Source organism: Salvelinus alpinus, chromosome 20, assembly GCF_045679555.1.
Source record: "Salvelinus alpinus chromosome 20, SLU_Salpinus.1, whole genome shotgun sequence".
Taxonomy (NCBI): Eukaryota; Metazoa; Chordata; class Actinopteri; order Salmoniformes; family Salmonidae; genus Salvelinus; species Salvelinus alpinus.
In genome coordinates this window covers 25,030,189-25,054,629 of record NC_092105.1, presented here as the reverse complement: position 1 = coordinate 25,054,629, position 24,441 = coordinate 25,030,189, and the positions used below count along the sequence as shown (strand labels likewise).

The window sequence follows — 24,441 nt, the reverse complement described above, 5'->3', positions numbered from 1 at the left end:
GAGAGAGGGAGGGAGAGAGAGAGAGAGAGAGAGAGAGAGAGAGAGAGAGAGAGAGAGAGAGAGAGAGAGAGAGAGAGAGAGAGAGAGAGGGAAGGAAGAGAGAGAGAGAGAGAGAGAGAGAGAGAGAGAGAGTTTGAGTTTTAAATAATCTTTATTGGGTCTGGAAGCCCACCACACAATAAATACTCATACAAAACCACAGTTACACATCAATTAAAAACACAACTCCAACTCCTCCTCCACAGTAACTAAACACAACAGCCTCTGAATACCCCATATACTCAAAAACAGATCAATATTGTTGACAAGTTTATAATAGGCAAACTCAACCCTTAGTCTCGCTGCCACCATTCCCTCCAGCATTCCCACCACATCCACAGACCCTTGTCCCCGAATACTGTTCTTTCGGGTCTTCCATGTCGCTAATTTTGCTGCCCCTAACACAAAATTAAGCAACACAACGACACCTTTTTGACTGAACCTGTACTTTGGCCCAAATATATACAGTTGGGAAGAGAAAACCACTCCCAACGTTGAGAACCAGTCAGTGATTAGGTCAATCATCCCGACCAACCTGGGACACAGTAAAAACAGGTGTGCCAGAGTTTCAGATTCTGCACAGAATGGACACCCCTCCCCAACAGTAGGGTCCAGGTGTACCAGATGCATGTTGGTGGCTATAGCTCCATGTATTATCCTCCATTGGAGGTCAGCTGTCCTCTTATCAATCGGCAGTTTGTATAAGGATCGCCAACAGCCTTTTGGGGAAGCACCTGGACCAAGCACACCCGCCCACCTCGTCGATTTTACCCCTTCCAGGGAAGAGGCATGGGACACCTTTACACATATTCTGTACATGGCCTTCTTTCCCACCTCCTTGAACTCCCCCAGCTCCGGGGTATCGAAGGAAAGCAGCATCCCCACATCCTCCTCAAATGCCCCCACCGCAGCACTAACAATCAGTGCAGGGAACATATAATCCAGACCCTCCTTCCACCGATCAGAATTGGAAATTTCAGTCACATACTGACGATGAAGAACTGACAAGGAGTCACAGACCTCAGCGACGACCTTCCTCAGTAGGCGAGATGATCGGATCCCCGCTCTTTCTCCCAGCTCCTCCAACGATCTGCTCCTGCTCTGCATCAGATGACCCAGCTTGGTGCACCCCACACCTAACAGGCATGAACGCAGGCTGGCTGAACCCAGAGCACTGGACTGGATGGCAGTGTTATAAAAAAGAGGCTCTTCAAAAAGCCACATCCCTGGTAGCGTGCCGGCCTTACGGGACTTGTCAAGAACCCTCCAAGCCTGCATAACAGACTCATAAAATGGAGTCAGGCCATTCAACTCACCCCCCTCCAGCTTTAAGAGGAAAAGGTGCTTGTCTAAGCCCAAACAGCCCGCTCTCCTCATCAATGCGTAGGCTGTGTCGACCCAGCTAGAACCGTCACTGTATAACAGTCTCTGGGCTGCTTGAAGCCGGAAAGCCATGATCCTAGAGGAAATGTCCACCAGGCCTTGTCCCCCCTCGTGCAGTGGCAGGTACAGGGCTGCAGCTTTGATCCAGTGTTGTCCAGACCAGAAGAAGTTGACAAGGGTCCTCTGAAGCTCTTGTATCAGACCCTTTGGTGGCTGCAAAATCATTAGTCTGTGCCACAGGGTAGAGGCAGCAAGATTATTAATTACCAGTACCCTTCCCCTATAAGACAACTGGGGTAGCACCCATTTCCATCTTGACAGTCTGGCACACACTTTCTCCACTACACCCTCCCAGTTCTTTTTCTGAAAGACATCAGAGCCTAGAAAAACACCCAATGTCTTCATCCCATCTCTGCCCCACTGAAGCCCCCCTGGTAACCGTGGAGCGGACCCTATCTGAAGCTGACCTGCCCACAGCGCTTCACTCTTTCCCCAATTGACTCTAGCTGAGGAGGCACCCTCATACACCATTAAAGCGTCTGAGAGAACCTTAACATCCTCAGCCCCTGTAATAAAAACTGTCACATCATCTGCATACGCAGACAGTGCTATCGTGGGTCCCTTCATTACACCTGGCACAGAGAAACCAGTAAGCTTCGCTCTTAAAAAACAAAGCATTGGTTCAATCGCCAGACTATATAACTGCCCTGAAATTGGGCATCCCTGCCTGATGCCCCTTTGGACAGGGATGGGGCAACTCAAACCACCCCCCACCTTCACCATACACGAGGCCCCAGCATACAGTAAATTCATCCAAGACAAAAAAACATCCCCAAACCCAAAGGCTTTCATCGTTTTAAACAAATACTGGTGGTCCACTCGGTCAAAAGCCTTCTCCTGATCCAAAGAAAGTAAACCCACATTTACATCAGACAGTTTACAAATGTCTAAAACATCTCTTATCAGAAACAAGTTGTCAACAATTGAGCGATCAGGTACACAGTAGGACTGGTCCTTGTGGACCAACAATCCCAGATACTCTTTCAACCTGTTTGAGAGACATTTAGAAACTATTTTGTATTCTGCACACAGCAAAGCAACAGGTCTCCAATTTTTTATGAGAGCCAAATCCCCCTTTTTTGGCAACAGTGAAAGCACAGCCCGTTGACAGGATACAGGAAGAGAACCCTCATGAAAAGATTCACACACCACTTTATAAAAATCCTCCCCAATAGACCCCCAAAAATGCTTATAGAACTCAGATGGTAAACCATCAATGCCAGGGGCTCGGCCTGTTGAGAGCTGCATAACTGCTGTGGACAGCTCTTGCAGTGTAATGTCAGAGTCCAATGCGACTCTCTGTTCAGTTCCCAATTGAGGAAGACCGTGTAACAACTGTTCAGTACATAGAGAGTCACAATCCTCCGCCTTATAGAGGGCAGAGTAGAAATCCACGGCATGTTGACGCATTTCACTGTCATCCGTGGTCACCTTCCCATCAGGGAGACGAAGGCAGACCATCTGTTTACGTTGTAATGTCGACTGTCCAAGGTTAAAAAAAAAAGCACTAGGAGCATCCATGTCCTTGAGGGAAGCGAAACGAGACCTAATCAAGGCACCTTTCACTCTTTCATGCAGAAACGACCTCAGTTCATGTCTCTTGTCCTGTAAGTTCATGACTAGTCCAGGGTCATTCTGAGTGAGCAGCTTCAATTCAATTGATTTGATGTCCTGTTCAAGGGCCTTGATAGTGTCTTTAACTTCAATTTGAGACAAAGCAGTATACTGTTGACAAAATACTCGTATTTGGGCCTTCCCAACATCCCACCATTGTCTCAAGGACTCAAAATTCCCTTTTGTAACCCTCCATTTTTCCCAAAACAACAAAAACCTTTCACAAAACTTGACATCATGTAACAATTTAACATTAAAATACCAGTAAGGTGATGACCTTCGTGGACAGGACAAGTGAATATCAACAGTTATAATGTGATGATCAGAGAAACCCACAGGAGTAATGGCACACCTTCCAACCCTACTACAGTATTGATCAGATACGTACAACCTATCTAACCTTGCTGCACTGACACGACCTTCATTCACTTTCAACCATGTGTACTGCCTAACTTTTGCATTCCTTACTCTCCACACATCAGAAAGCTCTAACTCAGTTAATAGGCCAGACAGGAAAGTGGCTGACCGCAGGTGAGGTTCTTCAGCGTTGCGATCAACAGTAAAATCCACAGTACAGTTCCAGTCCCCCCCTACAACCATACACCCCTCTTGGTCACACTGTCTTAAGGTTTCTTTTATTTTATCAAACACAACAAGACGCTCGGTACCCTCATTAGGAGCATAAACATTCAAAAAAACAAACAAAAACCCCATAACATCCACCTTGACCAATAAAACCCGACCCTTGACAATCTCTGTTGTAGATACCACAGTCACCCCTAAGCCTGAGGAAAACAAGATGGCCACCCCAGCACTGAAATTAGTACCATGACTGAGTATATGCTGCCCCTCCCACCACATTCCCCAGTCAACCTCATTATCCTCATCACTATGTGTCTCCTGTAGGAAAACTACATTAAGCCTTTTCTGTTTTATTTCTTCTAATACCCAAGCCCTCTTATTTCTGTCCCTTCCCCCATTAATATTGAGAGAGCCTACCCTTAGTACCTCCATGTAGAAAAGAGAAAGGAAAAGCAGAAGATACCACAGAGAAACCAAAGAGAAAAAAGACACCCTATGGAGCATGATCATCATCATTATTTAAATCTTTTCTTATTAACCTGACCACGTTTCCCACCACCTTTTGCTGCTGTAACAGCAGTAACAAATTTCCTCAAGCGAAACCGCTTCTTCTCACTCAACTCGTCCAACCCCACCGTCTTCTGTAACATCACAGCTGACCTCACAAACTTATCAACATCAAAATATTCTGCCAATTTGACAGATTTCCCAAAAGTCTGATCCAGAAAACCATTTACCTCCTCTAGATCATAAATTGAGTCCTCACCAGCTGCTGTCATATCAGAAGAGATATCCATATCCTTCTCCTGATCCTCCTCAGCTGAGGCCACAGACCACTGACTCCCTTCTACCACATCCCTTTCAACACTCCCCACTTGCACCTCATCACTCGTACCAGGCATCTCCTCCACTACCTGGGAGACTAGCCCCACCTGAACCCCATTACCCGTGGTGGGCATCTCCTCCACTACCTGAGAGCCTAGCTCCACATGAACCCCCTCCTGTACTCCATTACTCGTAGTAGGCATCTCCTCCACTACCTGGGAGATTAGCTCCACATGAACCCCCTCCTGTACTCCATTACTCGTAGTGGGCATCTCCTCCACTACCTGGGAGATTAGCTCCACATGAACCCCCTCCTGTACTCCATTACTCGTAGTAGGCATCTCCTCCACTACCTGGGAGATTAGCTCCACATGAACCCCCTCCTGTACTCCATTACTCGTACCAGGCATCTCCTCCACTACCTGGGAGATTAACTCCATTTGAACCCCCTCCTGTACTCCATTACTCGTAGTGGGCGTCTCCTCCACTACCTGGGAGATTAACTCCATATGAACCCCCTCCTGTGCCCCAGTACTCGTACTGGGCACCTCCTCACCAGTCTGAGGAACTGGCTCTTCAGATCCATCCTTGCCTTCTACAACAATATTTTTCTGCTGCATAATATTTCCCTCTAATACAAGTTGCAAACTCGTGGCCTCAACACGGATAACTTGTTCCTCGGCAACAGGTGCTTGTGGCTGCTCAACCACTATCAGCCCACCTCTCCCTACATCAGTGGGCCCAGGCGTTATGATGACCACCTGCGCCCCTCCCTCTGCCTTCTCCCTTTTCGGGCAAGCATGTCGCTTATGGCCAACATCCCCACACTCAAAACACCGTTGACTACCCGTACTAGCATAAGCCATATATAGTCTATTGTCATACTTGACTTTAAACGATATCTCTAAAGTCTGCTCCGGTGAGTCCAAAAACATAAACACCTGTCGCCGAAACGACATAACCTGTTTCAACGCCGGGTGTTTGCAACCCAACGGAACAACCTTAATTGAGCTTGCAAACTTCCCAAAGCGCAATAACTCGCGCTCCAATAGCTCATTTGGAATAAACGGTGGTACATTTGAAATAGTTACCCTTGTTGACGGAGAAAAAAGCGGCGTAATTTGAATAAACATTCCCTTAAGAAGTACGCCCTGCTCAACCATACGATCAACAAGGCGCTCTTCTTTAAGAAATACCACCACCGCTTTGTTCATCCGTGACGCATAAGCAATATTCTCATAGCCTACCTTCTCTCCTACGGCGACCAGAAAATCCTCCACCGTGACATTAGCTTCAGTAACACACCTAAAGCCGTGCCGAAGTGACAGGGACGGCATTCCAATTCGGGAAGCCATCCCCGCCAAAATCAAGGTAATTTCGATACGAAAAAAACTAAATACTTAATTCTACCACACAAAAAAAATATATAATAATCTTAATCATGCACAGAAGAAACCAAAGAATGCCACCAAGAAAGAGAAAACCGAAAGAAAAAGTTCTGAATATCTATCGCTACACAACACACGCACTCCCTCGATCATACACTTCCCAGCATGCACCAAACACTCCCAGCATGCAGAGAGAGAGAGAGAGAGAGAGAGAGAGAGAGAGAGAGAGAGAGAGAGAGAGAGAGAGAGAGAGAGAGGGAGAGAGAGAGAGAGAGAGAGAGAGAGAGAGAGAGAGAGAGAGAGAGAGAGAGAGAGAGAGAGAGAGAGAGAGAGAGAGAGGGAGGGAGAGAGAGGGACAGAGAGAGAGAGAGAGAGAGAGAGAGGAGAGGAGAGAGAGAGAGGGAGGGAGAGAGAGAGAGAGAGAGAGAGAGAGAGAGAGAGAGAGAGAGAGAGAGAGAGAGAGGGAGGGAGGGAGGGAGGGAGGGAGGGAGAGAGAGAGAGAGAGAGAGAGAGAGAGAGAGAGAGAGAGAGAGAGAGAGAGAGAGAGAGAGAGAGAGAGAGAGGGAGGGAGGGAGGGAGGGAGAGAGAGAGAGAGAGAGAGAGAGAGAGAGAGAGAGAGAGAGAGAGAGAGAGAGGGAGAGAGAGAGAGAGAGAGAGAGAGGGAGAGAGAGAGAGAGAGAGAGAGAGAGAGAGAGAGAGAGAGAGAGAGAGAGAGAGAGAGAGAGAGAGAGAGAGAGAGAGAGAGAGAGAGAGGGAGGGAGGGAGAGAGAGAGAGGGAGGAAGAGAGAGATAGAGAGAGAGAGAGAGAGAGAGAGAGAGAGAGAGAGAGAGAGAGAGAGAGAGAGAGAGAGAGAGAGAGAGAGAGGGAGGGAGAGAGAGAGAGAGAGAGAGAGAGAGAGAGAGAGAGAGAGAGGGAGGGAGGGAGAGAGAGAGAGAGAGAGAGAGAGAGAGAGAGAGAGAGAGAGAGAGAGAGAGAGAGAGAGAGAGAGAGAGAGAGAGAGAGAGAGAGAGAGAGAGAGAGAGAGAGGGAGGGAGGGAGGGAGAGAGAGAGAGAGAGAGAGAGAGAGAGAGAGAGAGAGGGAGGGAGGGAGGGAGGGAGAGAGAGAGAGAGAGAGAGAGAGAGTCCTTAGCTCTGGCATCTTCCCCAATATTTGGAACCAAGGACTGATCACCCCAATCCACAAAAGTGGAGACAAATTTGACCCCAATAACTACCGTGGAATATGCGTCAACAGTAACCTTGGGAAAATACTCTGCATTATCATTAACAGCAGACTCGTACATTTCCTCAATGAAAACAATGTACTGAGCAAATGTCAAATTGGCTTTTTACCAAATTACCGTACAACAGACCATGTATTCACCCTACACACCCTAATTGACAACCAAACAAACCAAAACAAAGGCAAAGTCTTCTCATGCTTTGTTGATTTCAAAAAAGCCTTCGACTCAATTTGGCATGAGGGTCTGCTATACAAATTGATGGAAAGTGGTGTTGGGGGTAAAACATACGACATTATAAAATCCATGTACACAAACAACAAGTGTGCGGTTAAAATTGGCAAAAAACACACACATTTCTTCACACAGGGTCGTGGGGTGAGACAGGGATGCAGCTTAAGCCCCACCCTCTTCAACATATATATCAACGAATTGGCGCGGGCACTAGAACAGTCTGCAGCACCCGGTCTCACCCTACTAGAATCCGAAGTCAAATGTCTACTGTTTGCTGATGATCTGGTGCTTCTGTCACCAACCAAGGAGGGCCTACAGCAGCACCTAGATCTTCTGCACAGATTCTGTCAGACCTGGGCCCTGACAGTAAATCTCAGTAAGACCAAAATAATGGTGTTCCAAAAAAGGTCCAGTCACCAGGACCACAAATTCCATCTAGACACCGTTGCCCTAGAGCACACAAAAAACTATACATACCTCGGCCTAAACATCAGCACCACAGGTAACTTCCACAAAGCTGTGAACGATCTGAGAGACAAGGCAAGAAGGGCCTTCTATGCCATCAAAAGGAACATAAATTTCAACATACCAATTAGGATCTGGCTAAAAATACTTGAATCAGTCATAGAGCCCATTGCCCTTTATGGTTGTGAGGTCTGGGGTCCGCTCACCAACCAAGATTTCACAAAATGGGACAAACACCAAATTGAGACTCTGCATGCAGAATTCTGCAAAAATATCCTCCGTGTACAACGTAGAACACCAAATAATGCATGCAGAGCAGAATTAGGCCGATACCCACTAATTATCAAAATCCAGAAAAGAGCCGTTAAATTCTACAACCACCTAAAAGGAAGCGATTCCCAAACCTTCCATAACAAAGCCATCACCTACAGAGAGATGAACCTGGAGAAGAGTCCCCTAAGCAAGCTGGTCCTAGGGCTCTGTTCACAAACACAAACACACCCCACAGAGCCCCAGGACAACAGCACAATTAGACCCAACCAAATCATGAGAAAACAAAAAGATAATTACTTGACACATTGGAAAGAATTAACAAAAAAACAGAGCAAACTAGAATGCTATTTGGCCCTAAACAGAGAGTACACAGTGGCAGAATACCTGACCACTGTGACTGACCCAAACTTAAGGAAAGCTTTGACTATGTACAGACTCAGTGAGCATAGCCTTGCTATTGAGAAAGGCCGCCGTAGGCAGACATGGCTCTCAAGAGAAGACAGGCTATGTGCACACTGCCCACAAAATGAGGTGGAAACTGAGCTGCACTTCCTAACCTCCTGCCCAATGTATGACCATATTAGAGAGACATATTTCCCTCAGATTACACAGATCCACAAAGAATTCGAAAACAAATCCAATTTTGATAAACTCCCATATCTACTGGGTGAAATTCCACAGTGTGCCATCACAGCAGCAAGATTTGTGACCTGTTGCCACAAGAAAAGGGCAACCAGTGAAGAACAAACACCACTGTAAATACAACCCATATTTATGTTTATTTATTTTAACTTGTGTGCTTTAACCATTTGTACATTGTTACAACACTGCATATATATAATATGACATTTGTAATGTCTTTATTGTTTTGAAACTTCTGTATGTGTAATGTTTACTGTTCATTTTTATTGTTTATTTGACTTTTGTATATTACCTACCTCACTTGCTTTGGCAATGTTAACACATGTTTCCCATGCCAATAAAGCCCCTTGAATTGAATTGAATTGAATTGAGAGAGAGAGAGAGAGAGAGGGAGGGAGAGAGAGAGAGGGAGGGAGGGTGAGAGAGAGGGAGGGAGGGAGAGCTGTGAGCGTGTGTGTGCGTGTTTGTATGTGACTTTCGGAGGGAATATAATTGAAAGTGTGTGTGTACGCGTGGTTGTATGAGGGTCGGAGCATGTGTGTATGTGTGCGAGAATGTATGTGTGTGTGTGTGTGTGTGTAGCTGGGGATGGGTCTAGACAGAGGTAATTGCCAGTCAGACGTGAAGAGAGGAACAGCTGATCTGAGGGGTAAATGACTTTACAGGACCGTTCTCCTAACCAAGGATTCACACACTGTTTAACACATACTCTGAAGCCTTAAGTAACCAGACGGGCCTGATTGAAGCTGCACTAATGGGACCGAGGTGAGCGTGTGTGTGTCTGAAAGGGGGAAATCTAAAGGGCTGTAATGATCGTATATAGGAAGGAGAGGGAAGATGTAAGATGGGAAGAGATGGAAGGAGAGGCAGAGCAGGTAGGGAGAGACAAGGTAGAAGCAGGAAGCGAGGGATAAAAGTGAAAGAGGGAAGAGAGTGCAGGAAAGGGGAGGGAGAGGAGGGTATTTTCTCCAAGATAAAAGGGCAGAACAAAGTCAGGCCCGGACTATCTGATCCACTAGATAAAGAAAGCTCTTCAGCCGGATAGATGAGAGGACAGGGAGAAAAGAGGAGAGGTCACGAGATCAGATCAGCGGTTAGAGTGGGCTGGCGCTGACCGGTACATATTTCTACTGCTTGAGTTCTAGCACATCTTCTAAAATATGTCTGCTAAAATATATAGAAACCCTGGTACAGTCAAATTATAGTGAGAACCCTGACAAGAACTGTCATCAGGACAGAAAAACAAACACAGGTCTGGCTCTGTTAGAATTCAGCATGATTACTGTGAGGGAGGAAATTAAAGCCTCCCTTAAAGTCAATAGAAATACAACCAACATCACCAGCACATTGTCAAGTTCATGTATTGTTCTTTTATTGATTACATCTAGGGTTAAGTGTTTGGGGTCAAGGGTTAAGTGTTAGGGGTCATGAAACAGACACAGAGGGAGGTACTTACTGTCGTCCGTGGTCTCATACTCGCATTTGGGGCTGTAGGCGCTGTGTCCAGCGGAGGTGCGTGTTCTCAGGCTGAAGACGTAGCAGGTGGAGGGCTTTAACCCTGTGATGACCACACTGGGGGCTTTGGTCCGCGTCGACGAGTAGCTCAACTCCTCATGTTCCTTCTCGTAGTACTTGACCTCATAGTCAACCACCAGGAGGGAGATCTGTTCTGGCTCCAGCCACGATAGGGCAATACTGTTCTGAGAAGCCCAGTCCTTCTTCAGCACACCCACCATAAAGGGACCTGGAGGGGCCGATTGGAGAGATCATTAGAGGTCACGGGTTCAACTACTAACATTTGATCTCATTAGAGATGGAAGGCTGACACTAGCTTCTGATTATATGCTTAAGCATACTGAATATGCTTCATCATTTCACATGAAAGGCTTTGCTTTCCCAGTAAAAGCCTGGAGCATCCATGCTCAATCATCTATAAATTAACATAAAATATATAAAATGAATAATCTACTATAATTATTTAGACCACAGTTACAGTGCTAAGGGTTTTACTGTCATCTATGGATCCTTCAGTGACAGCAGGTCTACCACGGAGGAGCGGTTAGTTAGCTGTGTTTATTTAAATCATATTAGCCATGTGCTGACTACATTAGTTCTGTATAAATATTGGCCCAGGGCTTTACTACAGCAGTCAACAGGTGATATCAGCCTCTCACTAATTAATATCTCATTAACTCAACGCGGTAAACAGTTGGCTAAGATTTATCTACATACATACCGGTATTATTAAAACCCTTCAAAATAGATGTTGAACATGTTCTATTTGGGGTTGTACCAGGGTACCGTGTCTCATGGCCAAGGGAGGTGACGGCAGCATGAGGATGTCCAATAGGTACAGGACATGAGTCCCTGTCCTAACATTCTTAAATGGCCTATCAACATACATCAAAATAGTAAAATCAATGCAACATGTAGGCCTTATCAACTAGACATTAGTGGCTACAAATGCTGTACACCACTCAACATGTTTTTAGTGGTTAGGAGAGCAGGCCTAAACAAACGCAATGGGAAAGTTTGAATGGAGGGTAAATGGTGCTCTACAGTCACGTGAAGATGATGATGGAAGTAAGGAAATCAAATACCAAACCACTTTACTGACTTTACATTCATTTGGTTAACGAGTCTGTCTATAACTGACCTCACATTCATTTGGTAAAATAAATGAAGGTTGAGTCAAGCAACACAACAAACTCAGAAAGGCCAGATAATGTATAATAATAACTACAGTTATCAACAAAGCCAACAGAAAGGCTTAATCTTAATCCTAAACCCTGCTGGTCTTCTCTGTGAGATAGAAGCCCTCTCCATCTCCTTCCTGCTCCTCTACAGGATTCAGGCCCTGGGCTGACTGGAGGCTGACTGGAGGTCAAGTGAAGGTGGTGCTGTCTGGTCCTGGGGCTTGCAGAGCAGGGCTGAGCTGGACAGAGGTTTATGGCTGGACTGTATGGGGTTGGTGTGTAGAATGCAGGGCTGCAGCTGGGGTATATGCTGTGTTAGGCAGGGCTGGAGTAGTGCTGGGAGACCCACTGCCACAGGGCTGATAAGGAGAGCTCAGGCCAGCTTGGAGCCTCCCTCATCCCTACCCCTTCCCTCTCTCTTTCGTCCCTTCCTGCTTCCTGTCTCCATTTTAATGTGCTTAATGCTTAAAACTCCTACATTTATTTCAGCCCCATCAGTAACTGGACTGGTGGATGTTTCCTATAGTAATATCAACTTCATGACACAGTGGCATTTCCAGCAGGCAGTTTAGTGTTGTGAGCTGAAGCTAATTCTGCCTCCTGATCTATTTCAATGCTTGGTTTGTTCATAATAATGAGAAACATAATAACCTTTTAAATGTGAGTAAATCTTCCCAAATTATAGTTAAAATGGAACAACAACATAATATCATGGCTGATTGAAATTAGCCGATTTATTTAGCATAATGAGTCAGCTGAAAGGGCAGTTTGTCTCTCTCTCTCAAAACAATATCACTTCTCATAACACCCGCAGTAACACATACCCAGAGATGACAATTATTATTTCACAATATTATTAGATATTACATCTCACATTGTTACTGTTTGTTTGGTGTGATTGTGTGTGTGTTATTGTTGTTGTCTCCGGAAACCCTAGCTGATTCATCTCAATGGGGTGTTATCACCCACAAATCTGTAGATAAATAAATTCTAAGTGAGCAAATGACTCTGTCCAAACTAGTTTAGTTTTGCTGTGACACACACACACACACACACACACACACACACACACACACACACACACACACACACACACACACACACACACACACACACACACACACACACACACACACACACACACACACACACACACACACACACACACACACACACACACACACACACACACACACACACACAGCGACCAGAGTTTAACTGCTGTAGCATCTAGCTCAGTCAGGGGGCCAGCATCTGCTGCTAGCATATTGGCCTCTGATAGGGAACAATAAACACTGCATAAATACAATCTCCCCAGCCTGCATGATTACAATCACACTCCTACTGCTGCAGAGCACCATGTAACACACACAACATATTTGTTTAGAAGAGTTGAGCTGGAGCACACGGTTATGCTCATGGCAGGGTACGGTGGCCAACAGAGTTGGCAGATACACCGTAGAAAACAACCCTGAGAAGAAACAACTAACATAATATGTTAGCTCTCAATATAGCACCTAATGTATAGTAGCTTCCAGGATATTCATTCTAATTCACACCAGACATAGGGCAAATACTCTTATCCTTCTTCATGCACTACATTTTATTTGTGATGGGATGAAGCAAACATTTTGTTTATTGAAAATGTATATTGAAATTCATGTGCAAAGCAGCTCTGAACATGTTTTCAAAATGAAGGTGGAATTGAAGAGAGAAGAATTTATTTCATCTCATTCCTTTAAGGAATATAGATTCCTCACTCACTTCTACAAACACGTCTCCTGTGCCACTAGGGGCGCTAAAACATTATACCACTTTTATTCTACCCAAAGAAACACATACAAAGCCCACTCTCCCTTCGGCAAATCAGACCACGACTATATCCTCCTGCTTCCTGTTAACAAATAAAAGCTCAAACAGGAAGAACCAGTTACGCGCTCAATATGGAAGAGGTCCGATGAAGCAGACGTAAGGCTACAAGACTAGTATTGACTGAGATATGCTCTGGGATTCAGGACCGCAGTGGAGAAGATGAAAAGCTTCAAGTTCCTCGCCGTACACGTCACTGACGATCTGAAATGGTCCACCCACACAGACAGCGTGGTGAAGAAGGCACAACAGCGCCTCTTCAACCTCAGGAGGCTGAAGAAATTTGGCTTGGCCCCTAAAACCCTCAGAAACCTTTACAGATGCACAATTGAGAGCATCCTGTCGGGTTGAATCACCGCCTGGTACGGCAACTGCACCGTCCGCAACCGCAGGGCTCTCCAAAGGGTGGTGCGATCTGTCCAACGCATCACCAGGGGCAAACTATGGCGCGGATGCTACAAACTATGACGCGTCAAAGTCTACACTTGTTGTATTTGGCGCATGTGGCAAATACAGTTTGATTTGATTTGAAGCTACCTGCCCTCCAGGACACCTACAGCACCTGATGTCACAGGAAGGCCAAAAAGATCATTAAGGACATCAACCTCCTGAGCCACAGCCTGTTCACCCCGCTATCATCCAGAAGGCGAGGTCAGTACAGGTGCATCAAAGCTGGGACCGAGAGACTGAAAAAAAGCTTCTATCTCAAGGCAATCAGACTGTTAAATAGCCATCACTAGCCGGCTTCCACCCGGTTACGTAACCCTGCACCTTAGAGGTTGCTTCCCTATATACAGTACCAGCCAAAAGTTTGGACACATCTACATTGTAGAATAATAGCGAAGACTTCAAAACTATGAAACAACACATATGGAATCATGTAGTAACCAGTGTTAAACAAATCTAAATATATTTTAGATTCTTCTTAGTAGTCAGTCACCCTTTGCCTTGATGACAGCTTTGGAACACTCTTGGCATTCTCTCAACCAGCTTCACCTGGAATGCTATTCCAACGGTCTTGAAGGAGTTCCCACATATGCTGAGCACTGGTTGGCTGCTTTTCCGTCACTCTGCGGTCCAACTCATCACAAACATTCTCAATTGGGTTGAAGTTGGGTGATTGTAGAGGCCAGGTCATCTGAACCAGAACTACATCACTCTCCTTCTTGGTCAAATAGCCCTTAAACAGCCTGGAGATGTGTTGGGTCATTGTCCTGTTGAAAAGCAAATGATAGTCCCACTAAGCCCAAACCAGATGGGATGGTGTATCGCTGCAGAATGCTGTGGTAGCCATGCAGGTTAAGTGTGCCTTGAATTCTAAATAAATCACAGACAGTGTCACCAGCAAAGCACTCCCGCACTATTACACCTCTTCCATGCTTCAAAGTGGGAACTACACATGCGGAGATCACAAAGACACGGCGGTTGGACCCTCAAATCTCAAATTTGGACTCATCAGACCAAGGGAGAGATCTCCACTGGTCTAATGTCCATTGCTCGTGTTTCTTGGCCCAAGCAAGTCTCTTCTTCTTATTGGTGTCCTTTAGTAGTGGTTTCTTTGCAGCAATTCGACCATGAAGGCCTGATTCACCCAGTCTCCTCTGAACAGTTGATGTTGAGATGTCTCCGTTACTTGAGCCCTGTGAATCATTTATTCTTTCCTCTGCAGCAGAGGTAACTCTAGGTCATGATGAGAGCCAGTCTCATCATAGCACTTGATGGTTTTTGCAACTGCACTTGAAGAAACTTTAAAAGTTCTTGAAATGTCAAAGTTCTTGACCTTCATGTCTTAAATTAATGATGGACTGTCATTCCTCTTTGTTTATTTGAGCTTTTCTTGCCATAATATGGACTTGGTCTTCTGTATACCACCCCTACCTTGTCACAACACAACTGATTGGCTCAAATGCATTAAGAAGGAAATACATTTAACAAATTAACTTTTAACAAGGCACACCTGTTAATTGAAATGCATTCCAGGTGACTACCTCATGAAGCTGGTTGAGAGAATGCCAATAGTGTGCAAAGGGAGGTTACTTTGAAGAATCTCAAATATAAAATATATTTTGATTCCTTTTTGATTATTACAAGATTTCATATGTGTTATTTCATAGTTGTGATGTCTTCACTATTATTCTACAATGTAGAAAATAGTAAAAATAAAGAAAAACCCTGGAATGAGTAGGAGTGTCCTAACTTTTGACTGGTACTGTACATAAACTTGGAATCACTGGCCACTTTAATAATGGAGCACTAGTCACTTTAATAAAGTTTAAATCATGTTTAAATACTGCTTTACTCATCTCATATGTATATACTGTATTTTAGTCAATGCCACTCCGACATTGCTCGATCTAATATTTATATATTTCTTAATTCCATTCTTTTACTTTTAGATTTGTGTATATTGTTGTGAATTGTTAGATGCTACTGCACTGTTGGAGCTAGGAACACAAGCATTTCACTACAAACACAATAACATCTGCTAAATATGTGTATGTGACCAATAAAATCTGATTTGATCTATACCCGGCGGTTTCAGAGGAAGGCCCTAAAATGTGTCTAAGACTCCAGCCACCCAAGTCTCCAGCCACCCAAGTCATAGACTGTTAAATGTTTGGTAATTTAGCAGACACTCTTATCCAGAGCAACTTAGAGTAGTGAGTTCATACATTTCATACTTATTTTTTCTCTCCGTACTGGTGGGACGTGAACCAACAACCCTGGCGTTGCGAGCCACACGGGATGTTCTCTCTGCTACCGTATGACAAGCAGTACGGATTCACCAAGTCTAGAACCAACAGGACCCTGAACAGCTTCTAGCCCCAAGCCATAATACTACTAAACAAGAAATATTCACCCGTTTAGAATGTTATATTGTTTTTGTGCATCTCTGAGCAATGTTCTGTCGATTCCCGGGGTCATTTAATGTTTTCATGTGTATCTGAGCTATTGCCGTTCAAGAAGGCAGACATTTGGCCGGTATAACATAGCATTGCGATAAAGCCACTTTAAACTACAGTGGAAGTTAATAGTAATACGACTTTTAGATTACGAAAATGTTGATCATACATGCAAGATTTCAATACTCGGCCGATGTCATTACGCAGGAGGTTGTCTTCTCTTGAATGAACCATTGATCATCTTTTATTTAATATTCCTACCTCGAGCAATGTGTAATTTAACAGAGTTTTCTCCTATTTGTCTGCCTCTTCAGTCCAGGGTACATTGCATGGTGCTGTTGAGAATATCAGACTCCACTCTGCAAGGCACATCGATCTGCAGGTTGAACATGGTGAGAATGTAGATTCCTAAATTGATAGTGCAGTTTGTTTAGGCGATTTGACAGCTAACTAGCTACTTCACATGCTGATATTGACTTTGGTATTATTGTGTGTAGCGACGTTAGCTAGCCGATAGAGAGAGCGTTGCATTGCGACGTGGGTTTTGTAGTCGATTTGAGCTGCAACAGATTACTACAACGATTTTCACATGTTGCTACCAACCTTATTATATGACAAAATTAAACATTTGTTCACAAAAAATATTGTTCTCATGTGACAAATATGTGACAAATAAAATTTGATTTGATTCGTAAGCAAGCATTTCACGGTAAAGTCTACACCTGTTGTATTCGGCGCATGTGACAAATTATACAGCTTTCAAAATCCACAGTACACACACACACTCTCTCTCTCTCTCTGTGTGTCGGAGGAAGATTGGAAACCCATTAGAATCACCGGTCAATTAGTGGGAGCGATGGATGGATTTTCCAGTCTAGTGTAGTTAAGCTCCCAGTAAACGAATGTTGTCTCATTACAGCAGTTTGACCCGTGTATGGTTTTAATGAGCTTGCCTTGCCCCAAGGCCTCCATTAACACTTTAGAAAATCAATGACTTCTCTATTGATGCTATACTGTACCAGGCTTAAACAATGTAAAAACGTTAGGTTACTGAGGGAACGAGGAGAGGGAGAAGGAGAGAGAGAGAAAGAGGGGGAAGAAGAGAGCAGTGGGAGAGAGAGGAAGGAAGGAAGGGAGGGATAGAAGAAGGAAGACCAAGGTGGTTGATGCAAACATGTTTGAGAAAAACAACAAGGACACGTCAATATGTCTGATTGTTTTGTTGCTACCCTGACATAATGATGCTTTAGATTCTACCCCAGGAGGGAATATGGAGAGCGATAACCTTTTTGGAGGACACACACATTCACACACACCAAACCAATCTCTGCCGTCAATTATATTTGCTTATGAGGGGTTCTGTGTTGCTCTAGGGAGCTGAGACAGGGAATGAACTTTATTCATACATGATGTAGGTTCCAGTGGGACCTAAGGTAATCATTAAGACCAATGTGACATTCCGAGAGTGTTTAGTGTGTGTTTGTGTGTGTGTGTGTGTGTGTGCGTGTGTGTACAGTATACAGTATGTTTGTGTTTGACTCTCCCTTAGGCAAGGTCACCTCCCACAACAGTCTTCTGAACCAAACCAAACCAAACACAGCCTGCATCTCTGGAGCCTCTAACCTCATTACCAGCCGAAGTCAACCCCACTGCATGGTGGGTAGTCTATGGACAGTTTTGGACCCATGGCGTAAACACAGTAACCCTGGTGCTCTGACAGAGGTCATGTCCCTGTGGAGCCAAACATCCTGATGCTAATTGTGGGGTTTATGATTGGATAAAGGCAATTAGCCAGGGTTATGATTGGCTAAACTCTATCAGCGAGGGTTAATGAGTATATTGTGTTCGTCCAATAGGCTTTGACCTCTGTGTTCGACCACCTAGACACAGCATGGAGAGAGGAGCCCTCAGGTCTTTATCAGATTAGTCTGGCCTGTGTGTGTTCTATAGTTCAACTCACCTAAGGTGTTAATGAATAACCACTAAATTTCTTCGACTTTTAGAGTGCAGTCATGTACTTTCTTATCCCTTCTGCCTGCTTTTTTGTTCGCTACTGTTTTCCGCTTAATCCTTCCATAGCGTTTAGCTTACTGTCTGCATTTCTCCATTGGTCCTATTCCTCTTTCCATTACTGAAAGGACAGCATTTTATTTTCTTCCATGAATAGTAAAACTGTCCCCATCCCCCCTGAACCAATCAGCTTCTTGATATGCCACACCTGTCAGGTGGATGGGTTATCTTGGCTCCGTTCATCTTTCCCTCGATCCGGACTAGTCTCCCAGTCACTGCCGCTGAAAAACAACCCCCAGCATGATGCTGCCACCACCATGCTTCACCGTAGGGATGGTGCCAGGTGTCCTCCAGACGTGACACTTGGCATTCAGGCCAAAGAGTCCAATCTTGGTTCATCAGACCAGAGAATCTTGTTTCTCATGGTCTGGGAGTCCTTTAGGTGCTTTTGGCAAACTCCAAGCAGGTTGTCATGTGCCTTTTACTGACGAGTGGATTCCATCTGGCCACTCTACCATAAAGGCTTGATTGGTGGAGTGCTGCAGAGATGGTTGTCCTTCTGGAAGGTTCTCCCATCTCCATAGAGGTACTCTGGAGCTCTGTCAGAGTGACCATCGGGTTTTTGGTCACCTCCCTGACCAAGGCCCTTATCCACCGATTGCTTAGTTTGGCCGGGCAGCCAGCTCTAGGAAGAGTCTTGGTGGTTCCAAACTTCTTCCATTTAAGAATTATTGAGGCCACTGTGTTCCTTCAATGCTGCAGAAATGTTTTGGTAAACTATACTATAATCTCCCACCATAATAATAGAGTCATGTGTTGCTTGTGATCTCGATAGATTAATATATAATTTTTGAAGAAGTGTGGATCATCATCATTTGGACCATATAGATATGTTTATCGTCCAATAGCATATTTAAAATTATCCACCTTTCTTTCGGATCTGTTTGGATAGTTTGCACATTGGGATCAAAATAGTTTTTAATTCTCCCGAATGGCGCAGTTGTCTAAGGCACTGCATCGCAGTCCTAACTGTGCCATTAGAGATCCTGGTTCGTGTCCAGGCTCTGTTGCAGCCGGCCACGACCTGGAGACCAATAGGGCGGCGCAATATTGGCCCAGCGTCGTCTAGGTTAGGGGAGGGTTTGATCGACAGGGGTGTCCTTGTCCCATCACGCTGTAGCGACTCCTGTGGCAGGCCGGGCGCAAAGCATGCTGACACGGTCGCCAGGTGTACGGTGTTTCCTCCGACACATTGGTGCGGCTGGCTTCCGGGTTAAGCCGGCATCGTGTCAAGAAGAAGTGCGGCTTGACTGGGTTGTGTTTCCTAGGACGCACAGCTCTCGACCTTCGCCTCTTCCAAGTCCGTACAGCGATGAGACAAGACTGTAACTACCAATTGGATACCACAAAATTGGGGAGACATTTTTATTTTTTATTTGTATCATCCCCCCTTTTAAGTTTCTTTGCCCATGACAAAAAATGTATTTCTCCCTCCCAGTCCTTTTTCCACAACCTCATCTGTAATTGTAGAGTGAGTTTCCTGTAAACAATAAATGTTATATTCCTTCTCTTTTAGCCAGGTATAGACTGATCGTCTTTTTTTATAATCTGCTAAACCATTACAATTATAACTAGCTATACTTATTTCACCAGTTACCATAATGAGATACAAGTCTAAATTATACTTACCATAAAAAGGATTACAATAATGAGATGTATCCACTAATCCAAAGAAAGGATAGACGGGAGCTAGACAGCCTGACGTGCCGCTTTGTGGACAACGACTCCCATTGTTAGGTCAGAGAGACATGTATCTAGTCAGTATATCCATCATCTTTAGCTGTCCCCAAAGGAGAACCCTTTTTGGTTCCAGGTAGTATCCTCTTGGGTTCCATGTGGAACCCTCTGTGGAAAGGATCCTACAGTACATGGAAACCAAAAGGGTTCTACCTGGAACCAAAAATAGCGATAAAAAAATAGAACCATTGTAGGTTCTAGATAGCACCTTTTTTTCTAAGAGTGTAGACTGTAACAGTTGGACTGATAGTGTAAGTGTAAAGTCTGTTTAGACTAACAGTAAAAGTCTTCTCTCAGCGTAAAGTGTGTATATTGTAACAGTACGGTGACTGTATATCCCAGCAGATGCCAGGTCTAGATCATTTGCTGAGCCCAGAGAGCCAGCCTGCCTCAGTTAACAGGTCATTAACAACATCAGTCATACTACAAAAAGAACAACCAAGGGAGGGGAGAGAGGGAAAGATAAAAGGAGGGAGGCCAGATGACAACTATTCTCTCTTTATCTGAGTAAAAGTTGAGCTGGATCATGGACTACCCTATTGCTCGTGACAACGTGTCTTGCTTTCCTAACCTCTCCTCCAGCTCCTGTCATGGTAGACTGCATGCCCTGGCTGACACCAGAATCCCCAGTCGTTAATAGGGTCAACTTCCTGATCTGTGTGTGTCTTTAATAGGGTCGTAGTGACATCCTGATCCCCTTGTTTCTCTCTAATTGTAATCTGGAAAGCCAATGATCTGTATGAAGGACAGTTAAACCAGCTCTGAACCGACCCTGTTACAATCAATACTCATTTACCTCCTCCTCTCTTCTCTTTCACCATCCTCCTCCTTTCCTCCTCTCTTTCTCTCCAGTAATTAATGAGAAGAATAGAACTATTTCTCCACTGACAATTTATGTCCATCTCCATCCCACTGCTGCTTAAGAGCTTTATTGGAGAACAGACACGCACAAACACACACTGCCCTGAGCTGGTGCTGTGATAAGGGCGAAGAGAGAGAGAGAGAGAGAGAATGAAAGAAAGAAAGAGGCCTAACACTGTGTGATGAGGTGAATTAGGTTGTGATTCTGTCAGCTGCTACATGTGGAATTAAAGGACAAATTGTATTCATTAGGAAATAGCTGTTATTCACAACAGGATTCCTCATCTAGAGGAATGAAAGAGAGAAAAACCCTTGATGGTTCCCTGACCCTCCCTCCTCTTATTTCCTCTCCTCTAAGCTCCTCTACTCTCCTCTACTCTCCTCTCCTCTCTTCTCTTCTCCTCTCCTCTACTTTAAGCTCCTCTACTCCTCTCCTCTCTTCTCCTCTCCTCTCCTCTAAGCTCCTCTCCTCTACTCTAAGCTCCTCTCCTCTAAGCTCCTCTCCTCTCCTCTCCTCTCCTCTCCTCTCCTCTCCTCTCCTCTCCTCTCCTCTCCTCTCCTCTCCTCTCCTCTACTCTAAGCTCCTCTCCTCTAAGCTCCTCTCCTCTACACTACTCTAAGCTCCTCGCCTCTCCTCTACTCTAAGCTCCTCTCCTCTAAGCTCCTCTCCTCTACTCTAAGCTGCTCTACTCTCTTCTCCTCTAAGCTCCTCGCCTCTCCTCTACACTAAGCTCCTCTCCTCTACTCTAAGCTCCTCTCCTATCCGCTACTCTCCTCTCCTCTACACTACTCTGAGCTCCTCTCCTCTACTCTAAGCTCCTCTACTCTAAGCTCCTCTCCTCTACACTACTCTAAGCTCCTCTCCTCTACACTACCCTAAGCACCTCTCCTATCCGCTACTCTCATCTCTTCTCCTCTCCTCTCCACTACTCTCCTCTCCTCTACACTACTCTAAGCTCCTCTCCTCTACACTATTCTAAGCTCCTCTCCTCTACACTACTCCAAGCTCCTCTCCTCTACACTACTCTAAGCTCCTCTCCTCTCCTCTACACTACTCTAAGTTCCTCTCCTCTCCTCTACACTACTCTAAGCTCCTCTCCTCTACACTACTCTAAGCTCCTCTCCTCTACTCTAAGCTCCTCTCCTCTCCTCTACTCTAAGTTCCTCTCCTCTCCTCTACACTACTCTAAGCCCCTCTCCTCTACTCTAAGCTCCTCTACTCTCCTCTACTCTAAGCTCCTCTCCTCTACTCTAAGTTCCTCTCCTCTCCTCTACACTACTCTAAGCTCCTCTCCTCTACACTACTCTAAGCTCCTCTCCTCTACTCTAAGCTCCTCTCCTCTACTCTAAGCTCCTCTACTCTAAGCTCCTCTACACTACTCTAAGCTCCTCTCCTCTACTCTAAGCTCCTCTACTCTAAGCTCCTCTACTCTAAGCTCCTCTACTCTAAGCTCCTCTACTCTAAGCTCCTCTACTCTAAGCTCCTCTCTTCTCCTCTCCTCTACTCTAAGGTCCTCTCCTCTACACTAAGCTCCTCTCCTCTCCTCTACACTACTTTCCTCTCCTCTCCTCTACACTACTCTAAGCTCCTCTCCTCTACACTCCTCTACTCTAAGCTCCTCTACTCTAAGCTCCTCTACTCTAAGCTCCTCTACTCTAAGCTCCTCTACTCTAAGCTCCTCTCTTCTCCTCTCCTCTACTCTAAGCTCATCTCCTCTACTCTAAGCTCCTCTCCTCTCCTCTACACTACTTTCCTCTCCTCTCCTCTCCTCTACACTAAGCTCCTCTCCTCTCCTCTACACTACTTTCCTCTCCTCTCCTCTACACTACTCTAAGCTCCTCTCCTCTACACTAAGCTCCTCTCCTCTCCTCTACACTACTTTCCTTTCCTCTCCTCTCCTCTACACTCCTCTAAGCTCCTCTCCTCTACTCTAAGCTCCTCTCCTCTCCTCTACACTACTTTCCTCTCCTCTCCTCTCCTCTACACTAAGCTCCTCTCCTCTCCTCTCCTCTACATTCCGCTCCTCTCCTCTCTGAGGTGTTCAGCTGAACAGCAGGAGTGCTGGGAAGGAAGGGAAGTAGCAACAGTATTAATAGCAGGTCTGTTAAACAATTGAAACATGAGCTCTTCAAAACACTACTGCAGCACAGTATCAACAGTATAAATAGCTAGATAGCTGGCCCGCTCTGCCACTCTGCTCTATCTCACTCTGTGTGATGAAGTGTTGGGTAACAGTCTCTCTCTCTCTGCCTCATCTCACTCTGTGTACTGAAGTGTTGGGTATCATTCTCTCTCTCTCTGCCTCATCTCACTCTGTGTACTGAAGTGTTGGGTATCATTCTCTCTCTCTCTGCCTCATCTCACTCTGTGTGATGAAGTGTTGGGTAACAGTCTCTCTCTCTGTCTCGCTCTGCCTCATCTCACTCTGTGTGATGAAGTGTTGGGTAACAGTCTCTCTCTCTCTGCCTCATCTCACTCTGTGTACTGAAGTGTTGGGTATCATTCTCTCTCTCTCTGCCTCATCTCACTCTGTGTACTGAAGTGTTGGGTATCATTCTCTCTCTCTCTGCCTCATCTCACTCTGTGTGATGAAGTGTTGGGTAACAGTCTCTCTCTCTGTCTCGCTCTGCCTCATCTCACTCTGTGTGATGAAGTGTTGGGTAACTGTCTCTCTCTCTGTCTCGCTCTGCCTCATCTCACTCTGTGTACTGTAGTGTTGGGTAACAGTCTCTCTCTCTGCCTCATCTCACTCTGTGTGATGAAGTGTTGGGTAACAGTCTCTCGCTCTGTCTCGCTCTGCCTCATCTCACTCTGTGTACTGTAGTGTTGGGTAACAGTCTCTCTCTCTGCCTCATCTCACTCTGTGTGATGAAGTGTTGGGTAACAGTCTCTCTCTCTCTCTGTCTCGCTCTGCCTCATCTCACTCTGTGTGATGAAGTGTTGGGTAACAGTCTCTCTCTCTGTCTCGCTCTGCCTCATCTCACTCTGTGTGATGAAGTGTTGGGTAACAGTCTCTCTCTCTGTCTCGCTCTGCCTCATCTCACTCTGTGTGATGAAGTGTTGGGTAACAGTCTCTCTCTCTGCCTCATCTCACTCTGTGTGATGAAGTGTTGGGTAACAGTCTCTCTCTCTGTCTCGCTCTGCCTCATCTCACTCTGTGTACTGTAGTGTTGGGTAACAGTCTCTCTCTCTGCCTCATCTCACTCTGTGTGATGAAGTGTTGGGTAACAGTCTCTCTCTCTGTCTCGCTCTGCCTCATCTCACTCTGTGTGATGAAGTGTTGGGTAACAGTCTCTCTCTCTGTCTCGCTCTGCCTCATCTCACTCTGTGTGATGAAGTGTTGGGTAACAGTCTCTCTCTCTGTCTCGCTCTGCCTCATCTCACTCTGTGTGATGAAGTGTTGGGTAACAGTTTTCGGGTAACAGTCTCTCTCTCTGTCTCGCTCTGCCTCATCTCACTCTGTGTGATGAAGTGTTGGGTAACAGTCTCTCTCTCTGCCTCATCTCACTCTGTGTGATGAAGTGTTGGGTAACAGTCTCTCTCTCTGTCTCGCTCTGCCTCATCTCACTCTGTGTGAT

The 24,441-nt window shown here is 45.3% G+C and overlaps 1 protein-coding gene across 1 annotated transcript in view; it reads right to left on the bottom strand.

The window, feature by feature from the left end:
* LOC139546549 (ephrin type-A receptor 6-like) overlaps window positions 1-24,441 on the bottom strand; it is a 303,987-nt gene that overhangs the window by 31,369 nt on the left and 248,177 nt on the right. The window contains exon 8 of the mRNA XM_071355053.1: window positions 10,183-10,470. Within this exon, the coding sequence (XP_071211154.1) occupies window positions 10,183-10,470 (288 nt within the window). The remainder of the gene's footprint in view (window positions 1-10,182; window positions 10,471-24,441) is intronic.